The sequence below is a fragment of the Brachyistius frenatus genome, unplaced genomic scaffold (genome assembly GCF_029030835.1).
Source record: "Brachyistius frenatus isolate BFR_SWC_R1_liver_20210118 unplaced genomic scaffold, ASM2903083v1 Contig_43, whole genome shotgun sequence".
NCBI lineage: Eukaryota > Metazoa > Chordata > Actinopteri > Embiotocidae > Brachyistius > Brachyistius frenatus.
Window position 1 is genome coordinate 1,188,686 of NW_027210642.1, and position 15,017 is coordinate 1,203,702.

General features: G+C 38.2%; 1 protein-coding gene across 1 annotated transcript in view; it reads right to left on the reverse strand.

Annotated features, from left to right (window-relative positions):
• The window catches only part of LOC138623367 (ras-related protein Rab-26-like), a 42,720-nt gene that overhangs the window by 13,741 nt on the left and 13,962 nt on the right, over positions 1-15,017 (reverse strand). Inside the window, exons 3-5 of the mRNA XM_069702849.1 lie at positions 8,517-8,558; positions 7,384-7,450; positions 3,527-3,579 (exon numbers count right to left, since the gene is read on the reverse strand). Coding sequence (XP_069558950.1) covers positions 3,527-3,579; positions 7,384-7,450; positions 8,517-8,558 — 162 coding nt within the window. The remainder of the gene's footprint in view (positions 1-3,526; positions 3,580-7,383; positions 7,451-8,516; positions 8,559-15,017) is intronic.

A 15,017-nucleotide genomic window follows, 5' to 3' on the forward strand; every position in this document is an offset into this window, starting at 1 on the left:
GGTTGAGCCGCGTGGGGAAGGACTTCTTAATATTTGCCTCTGAGATTAATCCAAAGGTATCTCTCTAGTAAACTTAAAAACGGTTTAAAATGATAAACTACAACAACACTAAGGCAGTTGTGAAATATAACTTAATGCAACCAAGAATCAATAAAAACTGAAACATCATTAACTTTTTCACTTCATCACTATTTACGCCCACTTTTCTTACTGTGACGTGTCAAAACGTCTTCTGTGAAAATGACACACTGCAGATGGGGGATGACTTCAGTATGAGTCTCAATTAACCACTGATGTGACACAAGTGGGAGACTGAAGGAAAGCAATGGTGGACATTTTGACATGTGCCATGCCATGTTGTGAACTGTTTCATTTAAGCAACTGGAAAATTGTCAAGCCAAATTTGCAGCATGCAGGGCCTCCCTCCCAGGTTGAGGGCCAATTAGGTGAAAGGTATTTTTAGCCATGCTAGCAGGATAGTTCTAGGCATGGCATCGTTGGTTTGGATTGTTTGTCCAGTCCGCCACTTTATTTAAGACTAAAATATTTAAAAAAAAAAACTCGGGTTGATTAAGAGGAAATTTTTGTAAAGATATTCACAGTCCCAAAGAATAAACCCACTTGACTTTGATGACATCCTCACTGTTTTATTCTGGCACCACCAGCAGTTTGACAGTTTTGGTTTAACTAAAAGATCTTGACATCTAATTTATATATAGCCATGAAATCTGATTGGTCAATCATTGGTGCCAAGTGGATGAATTGCATTAACTGTGGCAATCCCTTACCCCTTTTCATCTCATTCCATCATGGGAACAAAATGGCTTAATACCTGTAAAACAAATGACATTCCCATATCATCTGCTGTACTAGTACAAATATTTGTAATGTTCGCTACCATTAACACTTAATCGATATTCGAGCAATAGTTTCAGCCCTGGGATTGATCGGAGTGCACATTCCCATTGATGACCAACTTTTAACACAATCTTACTAAGAGTGTACTAAAAAGGTTTGTTGCTTTGCCATTGCTAATGCGATACATATAATAGATATAATAATATAATTGAATATACTGTGAACAGTAAAAGCTAATTGAATAATCAAAGACACAAAAGAGCAGGTACTCACATCAGTGACCTCACAATAGGCCGAGCTGGAGATCTTTTGGGCATAAAACGGATCCTGCAGCACTGTGTGTTGGACCATAAAGACAAAGGCTGAAGGCCCTTTGTAGCTCCACCAGCTCACCACAGAGAGGGTAGGAGACGTTATTAGATAGCAGACAGTTTGTTACTCATCCTCCCCTGAGTTACTGCTTGGCAAACATCACTGTCCTTCCATCTCTTTTCCTCGAGCTGCTCTTCTCGTCTGGCACCCGAGATCCATCTTTCCTGCTTCAATGATCTTTCAGGGCAGCCTCATACTGTATTGCTCTTGCATCGACTGGTAACAAACAGCCTCTTCTCCCCCTAATAAGCCCTGCGGTGCTTTGAAAGAGCCCCGTTTGGGCTCGTGTCAATTAAAGCTGGTGAAAATTGGCCCGTCCTTGTGTTGCAGATTATAATTACGACACAAAGAGAAACAGCAGGTAACATGGTGGATCCAGCTGACACTTTAGTCCCTCTGACAGCAGAAGGAGGGTGATGGAGGAGATGTTTCTGAGAAGCTGTCATTTTACAGTCCTAACTGTTAGGTTTTTTTTGACAATAACTGGCGCAAAATATTTTATAATCACAAAATGGATGAGTGGTACTGTTGAGCTTGTGTTCCTGACATCAGGAAACACAGCTGTTTTCATCATAAAGATGTCATTTTTTTCTTATTGATTGGAAAAACGTACTCAGTTTTGCTTGTATTTTGAATCTTTTGTAATAGGCTACTCCCTCGCTGCTGACATTTCTTTTTGAACTTCTTTAACCCCAAGATATTATAAATGACTTGTTTCTAAATTTAGAAGAAGGAGCAATCTTGGTTGCAAAAAGCAACTTGTCCATTTGAATAAAAAAGTCAGGCTAGTTGTTACGTAATTAATGACAAAATATAAGATCTATGGAAGTGCTTGTATACGTTTTGTATTCAATTTTTCTTTTCTTTTAATTAGCTAAATCAATAAAGGGACTATGTCTGGGCAGCAAAGACTAAATTGCAAACTGTGTTCTACAAGATGAAATACATCAAACAACTATCTCTATATAAGATACAGTATATCACAATGAGCTGTGCATAGAGTTGATCTGGTTATGTAGGTAATAAAAAAACAATAACAGATGGTTTCCTTTGCATGAGTGCTCATGTGATTCTTATCAGTTTAATCCTTCATTATCTAATCTGTTTTCAGTGCTGTCAGAGTGCATGAAGCATGAACATTTAACAGTCGGTGAACAGGTGCCACAGTGGACCCTGTTCGAGGGCCACCAGGACTCACTGAGGTTTATCTGTATGGAGTTTGTATGTTCTCATCATGATAGTTGTCTTCTGCCACACATAGCCAGAGCATTTTAAGTGAAACAGCCTTTTAAAAAACCCCTGATACAGACCAAGATGCTGGGCTCAGAACTTGAGCTGGTCATTGTAAGTGTGGCTGCCCCCTGACACCTAATATCGCCACAGGGACTCACAAAAGAGAATGAAAAAGTTAGAAGGAACTAAATTGCTTAATAAAAGCCATTCTTTTTCAGTTTCATAAACTTGGAGGTATACTACAATTCAAAGAGCAGAGTAAATAGGAGATACCAGATTCAGCTAAAGCTTAAACTGAATAATTCCTTATGGTATATTTTGCCAGCTCTGACCGCCGATATTTGAACCTAAGAATGAGGACACCAATAAAAAGGACATATTAGACATCATATGATTCCCCCGTCTTTGTAGGCATTGATGGACAGTCAAATAGACTCTCTGGTTAATATAAAGAAACCAATTTGGATGAAAAGCAGACCATGCTATCCCACAATACATCACATTCAGCCCCCCTCAATCTTCCTGATCCTCTTTGTTTTCCTGTTTGTCTCCCTCCCGCTTTTTGCTTTGTCCAGATTGGACTGAGAGAGGAACTTCAGATAGCTTGCTTTTTCACAAATCCCCACGATGACAATCAATTTCTACATTTCAGCATTACAAAGCTGCACCATCCATCCAGTTATTTTTTCATCAATAATGATTAATGTATAAGATGTCACAGAGCCTTTTCTGAGAACCCTTGAGACCGCAATCTCATCACAACCTTTTAATATTAAATTAATGGCAGATGGTAAAGTTAATTTAAATGAATCCTTTTGAATTCAGATATAAGGTGTGACATTTGGTGTACATATTTATGACAGAAAAACAATGTGTATTCAAGTAACGTATTGAAAGGAAGTGCTAGGTTGGTAGATACAACACAAACTCACTGAAAGGCTTCTAAACAGTTACAGCAACTATATTACTTTTTCAAATACTATATTATAATAATAATTGTAATAATATAATACATATTTATCACATGAAGAGTTAGAACGAAGACTGACAAAAAGTGACCTACCTGTATATTGTCAAAGGATGTTTTGTTGGTGACGTCATACAGCAACAGAAGAGCTGAAAGAAACAAAGCAAAGATTAAATTCCAAACTGTGAGGAGGAAAGATTTCTCAGTAAATGTTTGATCTTATCTTCAACCTTGATGTCTCAACTCCCTTTCATATTAAATCATTAAAGCAGTCATTTTAATTTTCACTGTGGGCACAATGATTGGATTCTCTCTCAAAAACAAAGTTCTGCATCATATGCAGGCAGAACTCAAACAGACCCAATTTAAGCCTTTTACTGGTGAATTTACAGCATATTCACAAGTTTAAGTAGTTTATAATCTTGATGAGCTTTATAATAACGTTTCACAACTGCCCACAAGACCAAATTTGCTTTTCCAGCAGCGTCAGACAGGCCTCTTTTCTTATTTGAATGTAAAACTTTGCTTTATGCTGATGTTTGCTGAAATGGATATAATAAAAACACAGGAAGCACTACATGAGTATATAATTATAGATATTATACAACCCATTATGTTTGCAACCTTTAGTCAAATAAAATAAAATGAAGGTTAAATACGAGATGCATTGATCTGAGATGTGTCTTAATCTGGCAAACAAGAGCCTTTTAAACTGCAAAGATGTCTCAGTCCATGTCTTTTGTCTTATGGAGCAGTTCAACTAGACAGTTCAGGTATTTGAGAAGCAGTGAGGAACTGCAACTGAGAAAAGGAGCAGCCCAGGAGAGATGAGCATGATGCAGACTGACAGTTGTGTAATAAAGTTCTGCTAGAGTTGCCCCTGAGGCGTTTCTCACTATTTTGCTATTTGTTGTTACTCAGTTGGTGAAGTCAGGACACAGAAAAATCATAAACTGCTGCTACATGTCTGTGTGGATTATTGCATACCTGTACTAAACATCCCGTCCAGCTGTTTGCTATTAATAATGTTCAAAGGTGAAGGTCAGTTTCGATTGTTATTTATGAATGAAATGAGCTAACCAAATCAGTTATTTGCAGTTTGTGTGTAAAGTATAAAGAACTTCTGTTTAGACTTGAGCCCAGAAACAAATGGACTCGATCACAAAGTCGCATTATACAAGAGATTTACTGGCAAATGGAACAGTGAAACTGAGCTTTGAATGAAGAGATGAACAGAGTTTGTGAGTATAGAAGGAAGAACAGAAGCTCGGATGAAAAGCAATATGACAACAAAGGAGAAAGAGCTACACTGGTGGTGCGCTTTCAAGAGAGAGGTAAGATAAAACCAAACGGAGGAATAGCAATGGGAAATGGAGAAAACTTTTTGATGCAAAATATGCTTGCAACTTTAATTTGTATAACTCTTTCTTGTAGTCAACTTTTTATTCGTTTCATTTCGATGTTTTCAATTAAAAGAAAATTTGGAAGCACAAAGTAATAACAATGTCATCCAACATCACGATGAAATTATGACTTTGACAGACAGTTCAGGAAGTTTTGCAAAATATCCACACTATATTTTTTGTAAATAAGCCTCAATTTCATATAAATATGCTATCTAAAAACAGCACAGATCCTTAAGTATTTTAAAATAGTATTTTAAAACAAAGGTGATGACCATTTTTTAATTTCCCAAAGTACAATTTGTTACAGCACAAATATTGAGGAACCCTAATATGAAACTCAGATGCCTTTTCAAGATCTTAAGGCACTAAAATGTGTCATAGTGAGTTTTACAAAACCTAATAATTTCAGTACTGAAGCCCTCAGACTGGTTCAAATTGTATCTGGATTTATAGATTTGATTTGTATTCTGGATTTCTTTGCTTCGGCATTCAGGTCATCATGTCTGAAATGACTAGATTAATTGTAAGGTCAAAACAAAAACAAAAAAGCCGAGTGAAAGGACAAGATTGCACAGTATACATTTAAATTTAACAAATCTTCTATCCACAGAATGAAGACCAATCCAGCACAAATCCCATAGTCCCCACGCAGACAGACAGCCATCAGTCTCAGACAAGGCAAATTAATGGTTGGTTTGGTTGGTATTAAAGGTTCCTGTGTGACAAGACACTTTCGGTCATACTGTGGGAACATAAACCATCTCCAAATGTGATTTTTTTTTTTTTTGACAATTAGCTTCATTTATCATTCTTCATCTTAGCTTTGGGGAGGACTGTATGTTTGCTTGTCAAATGTGAGTGTGATGGGTTTAGGGTAATCAAAGTCCTGAGTGATTTGTGTGAGCATTTATTGGTGTTGTCAGATTGGTCAGATTGTGCAGTCACAATGAATCACAGTCAGCAACATTTATAGGCTTGGTATCTACATGAGTGTTGAAGTGATGAGTAGTCTTTTTTTTTTATTTTTTACATTTAGCACAGAGACAGTCTTTAAAGGAAAGCAAAGTCTACAGTCTTTAGAGGAGCCTGTCAAGTTTGAATTAATTCTACAATGGCCACCAATAAAGTTGAACATTAAATCCTAGTACCTAATATTTCCTCATGAATACCTGGGGGTTATTTTGTAATTCTTCTCTCTCTCCCCAGCTCTTAAAATAGAAGGTGATTGAACAGGTCTCGGATTGATTAGGATATGTGGACATTCAGTGACATGCTTTGCGCCAGTAATGGAAAAGTAATTGAAAGTCCTGACACAGATGTCTATGGCTACACTCCAAAGATGTGAAGTGGTTTTCAGAGAAATTTATGTTCCCAGGCAATGTGCCTAAAACTAGCCCTGCTAAAAGTCCTCCAGGGTCCCCTTTCTTACAGGAGACAGACACAATCCTGTGAAATGAATCCTGTTGTAATTATGCAGGCTGACTGCCAAACCATGGATAATGTGGACAATACGCAGACACAGATCCTTTATACTCACTAAATCATCTTTGAATGTAATTGCGCACACATCTACACACACACAACCCATCCCTGCTTAAGTTGCGCAAACTTGAATAGATTACACAGTCACACAGATCCAGACGGCAAATATTCAATTTGATCACGCAAGAATCCCTGACTGCACAGAGATTCAAAGACAAAACGAAGTGATGCATTCTCCATATACAGGAGAGCACAAAATTACAAACACATCTTAAAATATTTAGTGAATATCAAGTGCCAAAAATGGGGAAGAGACTCCATTTATTCACTCAGAGAAAAGTCAGCACAGCTTGGAAAGCTGTACAGTGTGTACCCAGTCACTGGAAAGCATTTCATACCAATCTGTTATCCAGCAAATACTTGGGTGGTTTAGAGTAACAGTGACAACAAGGTGAATCATTACGAGACTGTTTTTATAATTTGAGGTGCACCTGGATGGCGCAGAACACATGAAATCAGACTATATTATGTTTTTTATGCCAGGGTTCAGGTTTTGCACATCATGCACCAGATTATGCACATTTGATTAAAGCAATTTCCAAAAAGCACTACAAACTTGATGACCAGTTTCATGAGAAACTAATGTTATCAAGAGCCAAGAGCTTTCTTAATTACCTTGCATCGTTAATAATGACATGAATATGAATGAAATGTAGACACACACAAAGACCGAAACACACACCAACATCTGATGACTGATTACAAATAATCAGAGTCCCCTGAGTCCTGAATGTGTTGTCCTTCCATCCCAAGTTATAAAACCTCAGAGGTTGATAAAACTTGATACAAACACAGCTGTGAAATATAACCACCACGAAACTTTATTTTGGTGCAAAGGCCTTCAAAATTTCACAATACCGTTATGCACAAAATAGGGCAATAAACCATGGGATGGTACGTATGAAACATGAACGGTCACAGCATATATCGATGGGTTTTTGACAAGAATAAAGGTAACTCTGTTGCATAACCAGGAAAGTTTTAAAAAGTGCGCGAGTGTCTCACCGTCGGCGTCACGATAGTAGGCATGAGTGACACTGCGGAAGCGCTCCTGTCCAGCTGTGTCCCAGATCTGCAGATAATTAGAGAGGAAGATAGTCATTGAGTAGAGAAGGAAGTTTCCGTCTTTTTAATGATTCTTAAGTTTTCTCAGTCAGCCTGGTGGAGCTCATTGTGAAACCATAAATTTAATGTACTCAGAAGACACCGGATAAGCCTGGAATATGGAAAAGAGATCCACAGGACTCTTTAACAATTCACTCTCTTATGAATTCAGCACAGAAACAGACTTCTCGAACCCATTGCTGACAACGCATCAGAATTGTTCTGGCTATTGTGTAAATTATTTCCTGTGTACACATCCAGCACAGCGGACACGAAGCAACATTAACATTAAATTGCAGTTGTTTCTGTTTCTGTCCACCTGAAGAATTTGAGTTCAAGATTTACTGTTATTTCAGCTTTGTTTTGATTTCCAACTCCAGAGGAAAAACATCTAGCTCTTCACCAGCTAGTTGCCAATTTTGTCTGTCTGCTATTTGTTGCTGAGGAGGTAGCGAACAGTGAGTTGATCAGAAACAAGGTTTATAATCAAGAGGCAACCAAGAAGCAACCAAACCAACCACGGGTCATGAAAACAAAACAATTAGCTAAAAGATGCTAAAATGTTCTGCAGAGCTGACGGCATTGAGATCACGTGATAATTCTGTGTCTCTAAGTGCACATAATTTAATCCATTATTAGTACAAAAATATTGATCAGTGCAGCTAAAAGGTCACCGCACATACTGCATATTCACTTATAAAAATACCTTATATCATATTTTTACCTCTGTCTGGGTCATAACATTGACATAATATGTCAAATCTCTGGGGAATAAGACTCATTAAGTCTTCTTTTTCCCATCAGGCAGCACTGTCTCTCCTCCCAATTTGGCCCTAATAACAGTTACATTTTCTCCTCACTCTAGAGCAGACCTGTGCAAGCTGACTGCACTTTGTTTTTCAATGAAAGAATTTCCCAGTACATACCTTCTTTCTGGAACATCACTTTTTTTTGGTGAAGTTCTTCCCTTTGCATGCCCAGACTGTTTTTTTTTTTTATTTTTTATGGTTGTCTGGATAAATTAACGTTCTTACCTGAAGCTTCACCTTGACTCCATCAATGTTCATGACTTTATTCTGGAAATGAAAGCAAGAAATGATGTAAGTGACTGCCTAAATTTAGGCAAGTTTGCCAAAAAACCTTTTCAGTGTAAGGAAGAAATAACCTGAGGTTTGTTTGTGTGTGTGTGTGTGTGTGTGTGTGTGTGTGTGTGTGTGTGTGTGTGTGTGTGTGTGTGTGTGTGTGTGTGTGTGTGTGTGTGTGTGTGTGTGTGTGTGTGTGTGTGTGTGTGTGTGTGGTCAGACACCTGGCTGGACAGTCTCTTCCTCTCATCCTCTAATCTACCTGCCACACACTCCTCTCCACTCTCCACTCTCCATCAATATTGCACGTCTCCACCTGACTTTGGCCTCTTTTGATGAAGTCTCGCCTCTTTCCTCCAGAAGATTAACCCCCTCTGCTCTCTTGCCTCTCCCAGTTTCTCCATTTTAAGGAGACATTTCTCTGATCTCTGCTCCACCACCACGGCACATTGAAGCTCAGCCAAATGGAGCGTGCAGTTTCCCAGGTTTCCCCAGAGGTAGAGCTGGGTGCACAAAGGTTAAACATCCTGCCATCAGATTTCAGTCAGTCCAAATGATGACAGGATCTGCACGTTCAAATTAAAAATATCTTGGCAAAATGAAAAGTAGGTCTGCTCTTATCAGTTATCATCAGAATAAAAGCTTGTTACCACTAATTAAACTGGAACATTATTGTGATTTACAAAAGGCTCCCTCTACCCTGCCTGATCATTATTCTTGTGCCCAGTAGCATTAGATCTTATTGATTAACAGTATAAGACCTGCTACATGTAGATTGGGTACTCAGTTTACAAAGAGAGTGGCAAATCCAAATCCAAAGTAAACGAGAAAAAGTTAACAGCCATGCGAGCAGCTCTGTGAAATTATTCTTAAAAAGTATTCTCCTAGTATCTGTTTATTGTCAAGTGAAACCAGATACAAGCCAACAGTGTATAGCACTATTCAAATTCGCTGAATCAATAGTATAGATGTTAATATCGGATTATATATTGATGTAACTTCCATTGGTGGTGCATTTTTTTTTTATCCTTTCTGCCAATATTTTGACTGTAATTCGTTCCACCATGTGGGAGATATCATCTGCGTCAGAAATACCCCAACTCAGAATTACAGTCGGAGGCAGATGTGCACAGGTTTTACCACTCGGCTGCTCGTATGTTCACCATCGTCTAGCATATTTGAATGTTAACACCTGCAAACTAACACTGACGTCATTTGGTTTGCTGTTATTTGGCAATAAACTAAAGTATCAGATGAATCAAATTTGCACCTGATAAAGGTTGAAAGTTACAAGTTTCACCAAGTTTGTACTATTCCAGTAGTTGCAGAGCCATTTCACTAAAACCAACAACCGCAACCTCATGGGTGACGAGGGATGGAGATAACAATATATTAGTTATACGAGCACTTAATGGCAACAAATACATCTTGAGGTATTTTGAACCAAAGTAGCTACAAACAGAAAAAGCATTGCCATCTTTATTATCATCATCACTCATAGTAATTACAGTCATCAACTTGTTACCGATTCATTTTATGTCATCCAATGACTGGGTTAGTAAAAAAAAAAAAATTGAGATCCAGAGGAAATGTTTCGAAACTATATAACTCCCCTGAAGAAAAAAAAAAAAAGAATCTGTGCATATGTGTTTTTCAACATTAAGGAGGGCTAATGTACTTTGAAAGACCCACAAAGCCACATTTATATTCTATAATTCCTGGACATTCACGTCTATTTGTGTCTTTCATCACACTGAATTTTCCGTTGATATCTGCAGTAGAAAACAGGAGGCAACATGTTCTTCAGCCTCCCAATATGCCAATGAGGATTACATCACCTGGTGTCACAGCAACCCTTCGAAAGCCTCCCCCTACCATCATCTACTCTGGGATATTCCTGAGAGCCGCTGTTGACCTTCTAATTCCCTGATCCCGGGGGAGGAGCAGAAGATATTCGGTCCTGACAAGATGCTGCTAATCTTCCAGCAGAGCACTTCGAAAAAGATATAGTCTTTGTTGACGCGTTCAGCTGATGTACCTCCTGAGAGTCCCGAAGGAGGGATGTCATAAATATTCATGGCAACTCGAGCTGCTGGGACTCGTTTGTAAATGTGTTCAGATAGGAATCACAGTCTCATAAGACGACCTCCTTGTTGTTGTTGTCACTAAAAACAACCGGTGATGTGCTTAGAGGCTTCATAAATATTTAGTGACCCAGAAAAAGTGTCTCATGATAGCACCGTGGTGAGTATTTTGGGTGGTTAGTCAGGTTCGATTGCACCGTTAATAATGTTGGATTTGTTGAGAGGAAATACTTGAAATCAGGCAGAGGACAACCTAATAACACAGACTTAATGATCACTGAAAGTGTGGGTTGAGCAGGATAAAATGTACTGTATCTGAGCAGCTTATACAAGGCAGTGTACTGCAATAGGATGGGGAATTAAAGGTATTGTGGATTAAAGACTGTCAATCACACTTCTCACAGCAGTCTCCACTTTACTTTCAGAACTTTCTCAGACTGAAACAGCTCTCGGCTCTGTGTAGTTACAATTTACTCTCAAGAAGCTTGCAACACTCTCAGGCCAATTTCATTCCCTGAGCTGCAGCAAAACGCACCACAGGACGCCTTCAAATACAAACTGCTCTACTTAGCAGCCAGACGCTGGATGTCAGCCATTAAATGCCAATCTTTTTCCCCAAAGGTACATGAGTGAGAAGGTACCCTCAGAACAGAATGACTCCAGCATCACTTCACAGGGATCATAAATTACAAATGTATGAGGAGCTTTCAGAGGGGCCCATGAAGTCAATAAAACATTAATGGCTGCAGCATGAGGCAACTAACAGGAGCATGATGTCCACCAAAAGGTTTTGTATGAGATACATTTGAAGCATTAACGGGGAATAATGAGAAAGAAGCTTTGTGGTGCTGTTCCTCTAGGTCTTCTCTTTTGCGCAGACGGCTTACTGGTGCAGAAATCAAAGCAATGGGGGTAAAAAGCTGAGGAAGTGAGGGCAGGGATATACAGAGAGGCAGGGCTCTACTCTGCAGTCAGCCCAACTAACCCCCAGCTGTCAAGCTTTCCAAGTCATGCTGACACAGACACATACACACATACTGCACAGACACACGCAGCATTCATCACACTCCCTGCCTGCTTCAGGGAGCCACACTTTTTACCAGTTGTTTCTGAAAGATGTTTAGCAATGATTCTGATGAAGGATCACCCAGTTCGGATCAATTACAATTACTCCCTTCCTCTCTGTATCCCTTTCATGTCAAGTCAAATCTGAAATCAGAGCAGTGTTGTGTGCGAATTGAAGTGTTTGGCCATTTTCTGCAAGAGAGGAGGTTTTTCTTTCTCTTTTTATAAGTACATAGGTGTTAAAGGAAGTGTTTGCTCTAGCTACATCATAATTGGAATTCAACAGATGTAACAGAAAGTGGACATTGAAGTTTGATGTCAGTCAAAACACAATACTTTTAAGGACTTGCCAGAACAAAAACTGTCATTCTACCGGCAGCTGTACGTAAATTGCCAGTAGCTTACAACCTGCATGGCATTTATCACATTGTGTAGTTTACTATTATCTTAGTGTAATTGTTAAGTTACTCTTATTGCAGTTGGGCACTATGTGTGAAATGGAGCCTTTATAATGGGGCATAACTAAAGCAGACACTTCCTCCTCTATTATTTAGGAGGCTGGTTTGAGATATGTCATTATCTACTAGAATGAAACCTGGTATTATTTCATAATCACAAAGGACCTATTCTTCTCTCCTGGAGATACTAGATACAGTTTACTCAGCCTTTTCAAACCACAAGATACTATTTTACAAATACTTTCAATTAGGATGCAATGGATATTCTCCTGGAGACCGAGATAGCACAATAAATCACACTGCACCAGACACAGATATAATACAACCAATAAACACTATGGGATTCAATCATTGGCAGATATACTTGCTGACCCTGCACAGTTAGCAGGGAGGCTATAGTTGTTGTGGCAACAATAATTTTGCCTGTATGCAGATTTTTTTTTTCTTCTAGAAAGCCATGAATTTGTCAAGATAAATGAAAAAAAAATGAAAAAAAGAAAAAAAAAAAAGAAAGATATATATATGATTTACATCAAGCTTTATCCAAGAATTTTGGGAGGATATGAAGGGCTGAGTAAAACTTTGTACATGCCTGAAAAAGCTAATTCTGCTCTCCCAAAACATCTCTGACTGTGCAGTCAGTGAAATGGTTTGAACCATCCTGTTATTGACTTTCTCACTTGAGTGACCAGGGGAAGTTAAAAACGGAGACTAATTGAAAGAGCAGTGGGCCTTAGGGTCCTTTCAGGGTGACTTGCACTGCTGCAGAAATGGAGGCTTCCTCATCTTACAGCAGAAAGCCATGGACAAACAAAACTACAAAGATCAAAATTAAAAAGCGCAAAAAAAACCAACAAACTCTTGAGTCTGACAAAAACATGTTTTTCTAGTTCTTCGCAGGAATATCTGGCAACTGACCATTTTTTAATATTCATTACATGAAAGCATAAAATCCATGTAGAACAACTTGTAGAGTAGCTTTGTGGTAAACCTGCCATAAGAGCGTAATTATGAAAATACTGCTGACAAGTACTTTTTGTCATTGACTCCCCTGCAGCCTCCCGTCCCTACTGTTGCAGCTTTAAAACAGTGTAAATTGTTTTCAGCGTCACAACTCATTCAAAATGACTCATTTGACTATCAGATTTTGATCAATTCGGTCCGATAAATTAATCTGACCAACATGGGAATACCTCATCATCACTTTTTAAAACTCTGTATAATGTGAAATAGAGAGAAATTTAATTGGTAATGGAAGGTTTAATCAGCATTGTGTGAACTCATTTGGCAACAACTTGGATATAACAGGAGTTCATTTATATGTAAAAGTTGATTTCCTTGGTTACCTTTCCTGATTTATACTCCAAGAAGTATGAAGACTTAAAATCTTACATTCTGGAGTTTTGTTCCAAGAAGCTGGTTTACTGATTTACATGCCGTTGTTTTTTATATCAGTGCATTTTTCAGATTAAAGCTCCTTCTTCAAAAAAGCTTCTGCTTTGAATTTGATCTTTCACCTTTAATCTGTAGCAACGTGATCACACCAACGCAGAAACCTGCTGTGATCCAGACACTCCCACAGGCAGTAGGTACACACAAACTCACACAGTATTTGTCATGCTGTCATCGATTCATTATTCAGCTGAATACTGTGAGCGGAAGCCTCAACCCCTCTGAAGCTCTTCCCAAGGATCTTTCACACAGTGGAATAATATGAGTGAAAATGGACGCACAACAGTAGTATGCGTGAATCATAAAAAAAGGGCAGGCAGCGGGGCAAGCTGTTGGCTGCAAAATTATAATTTTCACTCTTTGCATCAGCTGACATGAATATATGAACAGTGTGCAGTATAGAATACATATTACACTGTAAAAAAAACAAAAAAAACACACGCAACATGCACATGAACACAGAAGCGTGGCCAGACTAAAAAGGTTTCATACTCTCTTTTCTCTGCGTGATCATTATTCACTGAGAAACGCTTTTATTTATTTTGGACCGTATCATCACAGACTATGCCAAGGCCACTGCATATGTTGCTCAGATTTGTTTTCGCAACTGCTGAACCACATTTCCTGAGATCCTGCTGCACTTTTCCGAATCCAAAAACACAAAAGATAAACCAAGCCCACCTGTAAAAAAACTCAAACCTAACAAAGTACAATACACTATCCAAAAACGACAGCCCTTTCATATGAATAAAATGTAAACTTCAGACGTATCACAAAAGCCATCAAATACAGAGAATTGGCTACTCATGATGGGAATGATTCAAAACACAGAAATGAAATTAATTTCAAAAGTTTTGATTGCTTTGTCTGTGACAGCAAACTGATTTTGAGCCAAACACTGGACCTTGAAACAAATCACAAAGCTAAGTCACAAAGCTAATGCAAATCACTGATTTCCTGCTACAGAACTGTAAACAATGAAGAACAGAAAAAACACATTACTAAATTACTTTTGCAACACTGGATGAAAACATAACTCATTTGTTTACAAGAAAACTTCACAGGCACCTTTAATAAGCACACTGTGCAATATGTGATGCTTGAAGGGATTCGATTTTTGCATACAAATATGCACTATAGTGTTTACAAAAATAACTAGATTAGTGGCTTATTAAATGGTTTAAGTGTTTTTGTTTATATAATCAGTTTTATAAGAAATTATCATGGCTTTTATCTGCACTTTCATTTATTCAAACGTTAAAATTTTCAGGTGAAGCTGTGATATGAGTTTTAGATAATACTTGAATAATCAACTCGTATAAAAGAAGATTCAATGCAAACTGAAAATGACACACAATTTCTGGTTTATAAGATCAGTTTAGAGGCTTCAGTCT